General features: G+C 41.1%; 1 protein-coding gene across 1 annotated transcript; it reads right to left on the minus strand.

The window, feature by feature from the left end:
* Window positions 1-1,738: 1,738 nt before the first annotated feature.
* LOC134508644 (tetraspanin-3-like) lies at window positions 1,739-2,614 on the minus strand. Its single transcript, XM_063320491.1, has one exon. The coding sequence runs from the start codon at window positions 2,612-2,614 to the stop codon at window positions 1,793-1,795; it is 822 nt and encodes a 273-aa protein (XP_063176561.1). The 3' UTR covers window positions 1,739-1,792.
* Between the last annotated feature and the right edge of the window lie 9,148 nt (window positions 2,615-11,762).

Below are 11,762 nucleotides of genomic sequence, written 5' to 3' on the forward strand. Positions count from 1 at the left end.
TTAAAGAGTAGCTTTAAGTGATTTAACAGCATATATGGGAGGTAGGCAGGAACTGAGTCTTCAATCACATTCTAGAAAAAGGCAGTACATTCACTCCACTCTTCCACCTTTTTCCAACAAACTCAACTCCTTCCTGGGCCTGTTGCTGTCACTTCAGTTTCATTGCATTTTTATAATGTCATAGCAATAACTTTGGCACATAAACGTTTTGTGATGCAGAGTACCACGGAGTCATAAAAAACCCAATTGCGGTGCTTAACTAGACGAATTTTATTCGCTGCCACATGCATTTCATGTCAAGCAAACTGAAAGAAATGTTTCCTTCTATTATGTTACTCAAAGACATAGCTATTTTCCTTTTTTGCTTTGGAACATTCCTTCTTTCTTTGAAGAATTACTCACTCCTAATGAATTAGTTATTTTCCTTTATCTAAAAGAAGGTCTTTTTTTTATTAAGCGGCTGTGCAGTGTATTTCATGTTTGGTTTTCACATGGTTATTAATAAGCCTGCAAAAGCTGACCTATGTCCTCTGATTTTACTTTTTTTTTTGCCCACCGTGAAAATCAGTATCTGGTGCTTTGGCGTCTGAAATTTGCCATAAAGTACCTGATACGATTGGTAGAAAATTTAAAGCAACAATGATTTGACTGACTATTGCTTCAAGTGCTGAGGGAGTTACTCAGTCCAGTGTTTTTTGTTACCCAGGGGGTTTCCTTGTTCCCAATCTGACAAAGCCTAACATGGCACACTTGTAGGCCCTGGAGATTCCCTACACACACTTTCCAAACAATGCAGCTGCTACTGTTCCCATTAGCAGGTCAGTAGTGAGGCTAAGAGCATTTCCCAAACAGAAACATATGTATGAGCACGCACAACCACGCACTGCACAGTTCGACACAGGTAGAGCAGAGCCTTTCCCAGCACCTCCCTAAACACCAACAGCACTAACGTAAACAAGAATATGGATAGCCCATATGCTGACTTTGTCCCTTTCAGCACACACAGACTAGAGCAAGACCCACAGAAAATGCATAAGAAGGGGTTTTAGTAAGAGTAGAGGAGACATCAGTTAAGAAAAAGCAATGTATTGCTGTTGTCATTCAAGCATGCATATGACCCCACATAACTTTTCAGAAAAGGAGAATTGACTCATTCCTTGCTTTGGCACAAAATAAATGAAGAGAGATTTAGATTGCACCTTCATGACACTTAAAAAAAATGGCATTTATTTTCACTGAATGATACATTAGTGTTTTAATCAGTGTTTGAAACAGAAAAAAAAAAGTGCTAAACTTTATCCAAAGGGCTTATTTTAGAAATACCAACATGTTAAATACAGATTTGAAGGTAGACGAATTTGTTCTTTACTTAGTCTTCAAGATTCTAGTACAGTTAAGATTTATTCTAAAAGTTCAGGTCATGATCTCGCAACACACTCCCCTGAGAAAGGCATACCCCTATCTCCTGCTTCCCCCATACTCACATACAGTGGTTTCCTGTTTACACATGCAAGCACAACCCTCCCCTCCCTCCCGTGACTTCCAACGACGACATTTCTCAGGTACAGGGTGCTTATCAAACAAGTACCACGGGAAAACTGATCTACTATTTTAACATTTAAAAAAAAATAAAACATAGCAGTGATCAATTAGTATGATTTATATGCAAATATATCCTTAAAAAAAAACCCAAACAAACCAACCAACACATTTTCTTCCAGTGCAACTGCAGAGCAGTACAAAACCAAGGAAACATGTGGCAGGTTCCGCAATGCTGCCAGTGTCTGCAGGCCTACGAGTAGGTAGATGAGTCCAGAAATCGTAAGTCATGGAAAGGCTGATACTTCATGAGGATGCAATTGCTGACACCAGCCAACAGCTCTAAAATGCCTACCACAGTACAGCACCAAAACATATAGAGCACGACAAAGTGCAACGAGTCCTCCAGCTTCTTTAGACATCCTTCCTGAAAAAGCTGCTCCAGAGGGACTACGTCACCCCTGCAGTGAGGGTACTTCTCCTTACAGCAGCTTTCAGGGACACGAGCTTTTCCACCGTGGAGATGCCAAGAAGCAGCTGTTGCCTTTAGCCAGTCCTTGTAGTTTTGGATCCCACAACACTGCAGCTCCCTCTGTACGACATCCACAGCCCTGCTGTCAGCACCCTGGGAGTGTGTTCCATTGTACTGATCAACAAGGTAACCCATAGTACTTTTCATCTCATAAGCCAACTGAACAGTATAGAACTGTGCCAGAACTGCTGAAGACGCTTCTAGGCAAAGAAGGACCAGCAGCAAGTACATGAGAGCCCCTTGCTGATAGCGGGAGCATTTAGCAGAAACAAAGACGGCCAAAACTCCAGTAGGTAGCAAGATAAGTGCAGCTGCAACAGCCAGCCAGCCAGGGAGAGACAAGAAATACTCCAGAAATAAATATCCATAGTTCTTGTACATCAGGATCACAAGAACTCCACCAAAGGCCAGAGCTACAGCAGCGCCCCAGAAGATGAAGCCTAGGAGCAACAGCAGAAATCGTGCAAAGACCCGGGGCCAGGAGTCTTCATAGAGCCACGAAGAGGCCAACATGAGCATCACCATAGCTGTAACTCTCCTCATTCTGGTCACTCCTATCAACTCAAACTCTCACCACCACCATATAAGAGGCCTCCACCTCACTTACCCAGGTGCAGCAGATGACATCTCCACCCAAAAACAACTTGCAAGGGAGCAACACTCATAAAACTCCCTTGGTACAAAGACTAGGCCCTGCATCAGCTAACCACATGCTGCTGCTTGTTCAGAGTAGCCTGAGGGTGTGTGCTAAATTTGCTTTCAAGAGTTAATTTACTGTGCTGTTGGTGGAGATATTTGCATTTGAAGGAGAAGAAGGATAGCTGGAAAAAGGCTGCACCCTTTATTTTACTACATTCATCTGTTAAAGAGCTAAATGTAGAGAAATAGGTGGTAGCCAGCAGTTCTAGCTCAGATCACTTAGACTACCCAAGTGAAAGAGGTAATCCAATTATCAATCCTACAGCAGTAGCCAAAATGGCAAAAATTCACAAGTCATTAACACAGGAATAGTTTAAGCACAGCTATTTAATCAGGGATCTCCATAGGCAACACTCACCTAGACTCATTATTCTTCCCAGTACATTTACCACTCATTAGATTTTATGAGGGGCATAATGACGTTAATACTATTTTGCCCTTTTTTGCTCAGCAAGATTTCTCCGTAGATAGCTTCAGTTACTCAAGACACCTGGATGAGAAATCCCTACCATTTCACACTTGTACCCCTCAGTTTGCATTACCAGTGATTTGACTGAGTGCTGTAATGACTGAATACAAACAACAGGAAGAACTGCATTAACTTTTCCTTGTGTGTAAAGAAACTGAATTGCACCCCAGCTAAATGACTTCACAACAATCCCAAAGGGAATTAACGCCACTTACCAGCCAGCAGAAGAGAATTATTACTCAAACATGTGACAGAGAAGAGCCACGCAGGATGGGAAACCTGCATAAAACTTGCCATAGGCACCAGGAAGGCAGATCCCAAGGCCAACAGTGATCCCCTACCATCCTGATGAAGTCCTGTAACATCTCTTCTGTTTCTCAAGATGCAGAGCAGGGTTCATACAACAGGCATACAGAGAAATGATCCTCATTTTCAGAAACATGAGCACCTGCAGACCCTGCGGAAAATCAGAGAAAGTCAGTGCTCAGATTCCTGGAACCCTTGAAAATTCTCAGCAAAGCGAATGATCCTGCATCTGTCAGACATTTCACAAGGACCTATTGCTGTTATATATGCTATGCACACACAGATGTTTGGCTGATCCCCATCAAAATGTCTTTCTATGTGCTGTACAAACATGTCATTAAAGCTAATTATTCTGGAATGAGATAAATTGCTTTTATTATTTTTAATCTTGCCATTAGCAGTAATTAACATGCAGTGATTAACTTGTTAAATCTTAACCAAATGCTTCTTTCAAAGCTGTTCTAGGATGTGTGTTTTCCTGCAAATGTTCTCTGAAGTCTGTGTCTCTCTTCTCTCCTGCTCAGCTTGCTGCTACCCCCAGCCCTCCAGCTGTGTTGTTTCTGCTGCCGTTTACTTATTCTCTTGAATGCCTTTTTCTCAGATTTCTATGTTCTGCATCAGGGAGAGGGAGAAGGGGCGCAATAGAAAGGATCTCCCCCCACATCTGTACACACAGGCAAACTACACTGATCTGACGTTTCCACAACACAGAATAAACATTTTAGAAAAGTGTGAGGGAACACATGAGAAAATACTGTGAGGAGTACAGCTGCTTACTGCTAGTTTGCAAGCTTTGTGAAAAAAGCACATGAACCTGCCTGTTTTCCTTTCTGCCTTCCCCCATGCTTATAAAGCTTAATGAAATATTAAGAATTGAGTTACAACACTACTTAGTTTTAGCTTATGCTGCAGCCTCTGAAATATATTAGAAAGGATCAAACTATCTACAGGAAAATTTTACTGCACCTCTTGTTCATTTGAACCAGGGTAACTGCCATCCCCTCCCTGGAGACGAGGGAGAGAATTTCAATGGTTATTGAAGCCCAGAGGTTCTTATCTTTCTAAATATTCCCCAAATATAGTAATTTCCCATTTACTTAAATCTGACTCTTTGGACCACTGTGAGGTGTTTTTCTTTCTCTCACAGGGCTGTGGGACGGAGAGGGAGTGAGGGGTGAAGCATCTTTTGCGTTGACTGGGAGCCAGTCCCCAGGTAAGGGCTCTCACTGCCCAGTGCCATCTGGGGGGATGGCGCACACTCAGCACCGTGCAAGAGGAAGCTGCCACAGTGGGCATTAATATTGGCAAGGCTGTCGTAAAACCCCCTCGCCCACTTTGTGCGAGGCAATGCATACGCACTCAGGAAAAGAGAGCTTCTGCTCAAAAGGTTTGCTGTCTGCTAAGACAGGCAAGACAAAGAAGGACAAGAAAGGCATAGAACTGTTCCCCGATGCACCCACAAGACCTAACTGGCACCCTCAATAGCACTGTGTTTGTGCTATCGAGCACACCTGTGTGTGCAGCCAAAAGCTTGAAAAAAGCAATGATTGTAGGTATCCATCAAAAGACTGTAGTGTGACAAAGAAAGTATCAGTAAGGCAAAATAGGAATGCTCCTCTGTTTTCTTTCCAGTGGTAAACAGCATAACATGATAAATGCCGTCCCTGCTTTCTCTGGAGTTGGTTCTGCTTATGAACTGATGAGTATTGAAATTCAAATGTGGGTGTAACAGATAATACATCTTAGATAAACTACTTTCTGGAATGTTGCTGAAAGTATAATCCTTCAATTTAATAAAATGCCACTGTGTATTTTTTGCATTCATTGTTCTAGCAAGCCGTGTCTGACGTTGAATGGCTCTGATGTGCCAGGAAGGTCAACTAGGTATTTTCTACATGGGTCCAGGAGCAGGACCAGAGAGCCAAGTCAACATTGTGGTTGTGCAAAGACAAAGTAGGCGGACATCTGGACTCATTTTCAATGACATGGGCTGTCATACAGATTGATCAGGAAGCACATCTGATCTCCTGCTGAAATTGGCAATAACTCAAACCAAGATGTCCAACTAATCCATTCAGGCTTGTGTGAATAAGAAGAAACCAAGTGGTGGCCATGGGATCAGGGCACAGTTAGGCAAGCCCACCTTCTAAGTTTTATACAAAACAAAATGAGACAAGGTCTCAAAGCCAGACCCTGAGCCACTGCATTCATTGTCACAGAGACACAGGAGACCCTTAAAGCTGCCACAGAACAGCTGGCATTTCCCTTATAACCTGTGCACACATGAAGCTACTGTAGCTGGACCTTGCAGGTGAAGTTAAAGTACTCTGGAAGTGGTCTGGCTTGAGAGTTTAGAACATTGTTTTAAAGGTCTTGTTAGATTAAAGCACGCTCATAGCATAGGAAATGACTTTAAAACTTAATAAAATACAGGAGGTTTTATCAACTTCATCTACCCCAGCTTTTACATTAAGCTTCCCCCCACCCCACCCCTTAAGTGAGCCCTTCAGCGAGTGGAAGCTGGCGTGTGACACAGAAGGGCCAGAATAAAAAGTGGAAAATGGGTATTGTTGGTATCAATCCTCCTTTCACTGATCCTGACTGTGTCTGCTGGCCCTGGCAGTGTATCTTTCCCAAGCTGAAGAGACTTCACACACAATTTTTCCAGTTTCCAAGAAAAGCCCTGGCTGCATGTAAAGTGACAGCAAATAAGTAGTAATATTGGGGAGGGGAAAAAAAAAAAAAAGAAAAAAACAACACCACCACCACCAAACTTTGATTCTTCTCAATCAGATCATTGAGGCTATGATGAGTAGTCAAAACACCATGCAGCAGAAGGACTGGGTACCAATCAGAAAGCTATTTTTAAAAAAACTCAAAGCTACTAAGAAGTCCATTGGCTCTTTGGGAATAAAAAACATTACATTATGGTTTTTATTATATATTATTTTTATTTTATATATATTTATTATATATTTTATATATATTATTATTTTATTATATAAAAAAAACCCAAAACATTATGAGAAGTGTCATAGTACGAGATCACTCTGACAGCCTAAATGCAAAAAGGATGAACAAGCCCGGTTGGACCCGAATCCTGCAGTCGCTGCCATGCACAACCGGTTGCCGTGGTAACCAAGGTCAGGTGCTGTTGCCTCGCATGAGACTAATACCTCTCATGGAAAGCTTGAAGCAAGCAGAGGAGATATGATTGCCACCTCTTATTCATGGAGAAAATGTACTCTCCACAAGAACTGATTTACCATTGTGCAGGTGTTTCAACTGAAGCCAGCCAGATGTTTACCCCTGTCTCTGCTGGCCTGACCAAAAGTGGCCTTTTTTGTAATTGAAGAACCACATCAAATGTTTCCAGGGCTTTTATTTAGTTTTGCTTTTAAAATTCCAGGTTTTCATGGTATTGAAAATATTGAAAATCAAATGTCAGAAGTTGGTGGTTTTATGTCTTTCCCTCTTTCTTTCCTTTTATGAAATAAACACAAGAAAGAGACTAAAACTTGTTGTTGTTAAATTTTATTTTTCCCCTTCTATTTTTATTTACCTGTCTGAAATGGTTATAAAATATCTTGGGACTGGGATAAGTACAGACTATCAAAGAAAGAAAAAAAAAAAAAAAAAGAAAGGAAAAAAAAAAGAAGAAGAAAATCCCAACCAAAATCCAACAGCACTTTCAGTATTTCCATCGCTTTGGAATTTCAGAAGTTAGAGAAGATTTTAAAAGACACAGAATGGCAGAAGAAAAAAGAAATTAAATGAAAACGAAACTTCTGTTCTTTTGATAGCCTTCATTTTATTGCAGTTGGTAATAAAAACAGGTTGGAGGAAAAGGTACTTTGTAAAAACTTAAAAAAATGAAGAAAGGACAGAACACTGTGAAATTCAAGTCACCTTGACATTTAAAGTATTTTATAACTTTTTTTTCATTGTTTTCAACCATGACTAACTACAATATTTTTCATGTGAATGCCATGTTCTCATTTGTGTTTTACACTGTATGCAATACTTGTGGGCACTTTCTGAAGTTATAAAAGAACTCTAAGTACGAAATAGAGGCCCTTTAATCATTAACGCATGAAAATAACTAAGAGATTTCTCTTTAGAGAGGAAGTCAGAAGCATCTGAATACATTATCTGGAAGTCAGTAAACTGTATAAAGACCTGACAAGAAGCTTACACTTGTCAGAACTTCCCACGAATAAAGTTTCTTCTCTGCCAGGTGTCCTCAGAAAAAAAGAAATCCTTGTAGGATGCTTTTTCATCAAGAGACGGCTTTAATGCAAAATTGGGCTGGACCCCTGCTGGGACAGCATTCTCCACAGCATTGCCTGTGAAACCTCAGGCAGGCCATGGCAATGCTGTGGGTGACATGCACGAGCTTTCTACTTGTGACCCTTTTTCCCAACAGTGTGAATGAATCTAATTCTGCAGCCATTAAGCAACCATTTGGGAACAAAAATTCGGAAATCTTTGTTTCCCATTGATACTATAAAATCTATGTACGGCATCCAGGACAAATCTTTCAAATTAATTTAGTGATAAATCTTAAAATCAGTCAATCGCAGGGTTCTAAATTACTGAGGTGCTTTTGCAAATGTTGCCTTTGGCTACTCTGTTTCTCAGAGGACACAGGTCTTTTAATGCTCTTCGGGCTCCAAAAAACTTCAGCCTTAAGTCATCATCATCAATATGGCAGCCTGGATCCCATTGTTGATCTTACAATGCAAATAAAGGCTCAACGTCAGTTTGTTCTTGAGACCGCCTCAGCAGAGATGTATTTGTTCTGTGCTTTCTGTTCTACCTGCTCAAAACTAAACTGAAGGGGAGATATCCAGCGTGATCACATGCAAACACCTCTTGATTAAAGGTTCACTTGAGCAGCGATTTTGAAGGGGGGGTGGGGGGAAGGCATTGTAGCAGTAATGTTGTGGTGAGCGTGGGATTACTTCTGAAATATTTGGTCTGGCTGGAGACAGATTCAGCAATTTCCTTTAAGATGAGAGCATTGGATTACCTTGGTGCGAGCAGCTTGTCAGACCTCTTCAGACCTGTAATGGGAGCTCACCCGAAAGAATGAGATTTGTACAGCTTGTGCTTCATGAACTCATCTGCAAAGATGAAGGCTGGCAGGTTGTAGGTTCTTCTGGTGAATAACTTGATTCCTTTTTCAGCTCATTGACTGGGGAAAAAAAATTACTGAAAACATTCATTTTAGGTGAATCTGACAAATTATTAAAAGTTCAGCTTTTCCATGGAGAAAGACACTAACAAAGAATGTTGTCAGTCTACAAGGCAGACAAAAATTTAGCCAAGAGGAAGTAAAAGGAGTATTTGAGAGAGAGTCCTTTTCTCTTTTTACTGGCATAGTACTAAGTATATCTGTATCAAATGCAATGTTCATCTCATACCAGGTTTTATAGGGACTATAATAGAGAATTTATTTTTATTATCTTTCCTAAGTCATGATAGGGGCATATAAAATGTCAACTTTGTCAGAATTAGTCTTACAGCACATTTCAAAGAAGTGGAACCAATTTTAATAGTTTTTTTATGCATTTCCATTCAGATGCAATGCAGCTTTTTAGAGGAAAAAAAAAAGAATCAAAACCAAAGATATTTACAATTTATTTCTGTGCTCTATTTCTATCTACAGTCTCTCCACCAAACAATTGCCTTCAAGAGGTATTTTGCTTTTAAATATAGATACTGCCACTGACATGGAAAGGGTCTATTAGGTTTAAACTCATAGAAGCATCTAAATGTAAAACAAAAAGCAAACAAATGAAAATGTATTTGAACATGGAATGTAACAACACATTTAAGGGAGAAAAAATGAATTCCACTACCAGGAAACGTGTCTCTGCTAACTTCCAGACACAAGTAGCACAACTTGGCTTTGCCTTGGTAGGAGTCACTTGCTTTTATTTCAGAGTTTAATGTACCCATCAAAACTCAACTTTCAAGCCCAACTGCTGGGCATCAGAGGCCTTTTCAGAAGCCTCAGTGAGATTACCATAATGTTGAAGTCCAGCTAGGACTACTAGAAATATCCTGGCACTCCACAAGCATTTTACTTTTTCCCACAGCACCTTGCCAGTTGTGGTTGTTGAAATCTAAGTGCCTTCTCCACCACCTTCCAGCAGAGCTGGGCTCTGGGGCATGCACAGCATGAGAAAGCCCAGGAGAGACTGTGAGAAGTAGTAGATGACCTGGGAGATGTTGCTTTATTGCCCACAGCACAGTCTGGGGCACGTTTTGCTGAGTGCAGATTATGGTCCTGACTGAGTGCTGGCTCCGACAAGAGGATCCATGCCAACACACGCCGAGGCACATAAGTATTCTCATTTTCAGCAGTCAGATGAAAATCAGAGACTTGATGTGGAGCTGAGGGATCAGCAGGGAGAAAAGGACTTGGAGGATAAACAAAGTGCATAAGTTTACACAGATTCCATTAGATGTTGCTAGCAGTGAAACAGACAGTGGTGAAGAGCATAGTTGCTGAATTGGGATAAACCCTACCAAAACTACTCTAAAGAGAAAAAGCTTTAATGGATATTTTCTTCTTTAATATACTTTCAAAATTTGATTGGGTGCTGTCTGTAACAAAAAATAATTATTTCTGTTTTCCTGATTGGCACTGTGAGAACAATCACTCAGGCTGAAACAGAAAATAGCTCCATAATCTTGGAGGTAATTTTGTTCTTGCTTTTGCAGAGAACAAAATGCCAGATTATTCATGTGCTTTCATCCAAAATAAAGCAACTAGGTTTTACCTAAGCTCATTCCCCACCACCACCCACTCACCAAACTTGGTGCGATGCAGTGCCTGTGTGAATCAAGCAAGGAGGGGGACCCATATTTCATGCTGATAGGGGTTAACCTTGCAACTGCTTTTACACATTTCTCCTCCCTCAATATTCATTCATGGATGGGGCATTGGAGAAATCTTGAAGTGGTACAGGCATAAGAAGGAGTAGAAATAGAAATCTGTTACTTTGAGGAATTGAATAACCATTTTGGATAGTTGATCAGGCAAAATAGATAAGCAAAAAATCATTCTCATGGATTCCCATTGTGTGAATTTTAGCATTAGTGCGAAATTTCAGGCAGACAACCTTCCACAGGTGTTTGCTCTGGTCTGAAATCCCAAATACATGAGCCAGGGTGTTCAAAATGAGGCGGTCACTGCAATTTCATGCCTCTGGAAACCAGGCGGGCCTCCCCACAATACAAATGGTCAGGAATTTGCTCCTTATTTAACAGCAGTTCCCAGAGGGGCGGAGGGAGACAGGACATCTGGTGCAGGGCAGAGCACCCTACCCATGCCATCAGAGCTACACCAACAGCAGGGGTGACCAGAGCAACTTCGGTTTCTCCATGTGTCCTGTTGACATATTTCTCCAGCACTACATTCGCTTTAGAAACAAATGTTTATTTACAGACCTGTCACCAAGCAGAATACATAAGAAAGCTGTTGCAGACACCCGATAAGAGCTCCAGTTTCACAAAAACATGGAATTCAAAGGGAGTGGAGCTGACTGACAAGCGGCTTCTGCAGCCAAAGAATTTCTGCAATGCGGAGGAGGGAAGGGGTGACAGCTCAGACCCTGGACCTTCCTAGTTTTGCTTTTGCGCAGTCTGAGCTCTCAGCATCTTCCCTCTCCCCATGCACAGACAAAGGCTGTGCAAAATGCCAGGAGGAAGACAGGACACACTGTGAGGGAAGTGGGAACTGAAGTCCTTTCATGTCCATTGCAGCCCTAACAGGAACAAGCCCCGTCCCCTTCAAATATTCAAGGCTTTTTCTGCTCCGGCTGTTTGCATGAGTTTTGCCAAGTGCAGCCCCATTCATTTTAACATGGAAATGTAGCATTGCTCAACTTGTCTTTATCAACAAGTGCTGCTTTGACGAATGCTTTTGATAAGCCTTAAAAAGACTGAAAAATTACACTAGAATGATGATGGAGCCCACTACTCTGACTGGTATGGTAACAAAGATTTCTGAGAGCCACAGTGTTTCCTTACATTTATAAACCGTGGAAAAAAAGTATATCCTACTAAACACACACACTTTAAATGTTTGTATTGGTTTCCTTTAGCAAATTAACCTGCTTTATTTGTAATAAATACTTATACAACTTCCCAGGCAGCAGTGCATTCTGTTTAATTAAAAATATTTTCAGTATTTCACAGGTTGGC

Source organism: Chroicocephalus ridibundus, chromosome Z (assembly GCF_963924245.1).
Source record: "Chroicocephalus ridibundus chromosome Z, bChrRid1.1, whole genome shotgun sequence".
Taxonomy (NCBI): Eukaryota; Metazoa; Chordata; class Aves; order Charadriiformes; family Laridae; genus Chroicocephalus; species Chroicocephalus ridibundus.

Bases quoted from the DNA above. Each gene is read 5' to 3' on its own strand.
- LOC134508644 (XM_063320491.1), bottom strand. From the start codon at position 2,614: ATGAGGAGAGTTACAGCTATGGTGATGCTCATGTTGGCCTCTTCGTGG.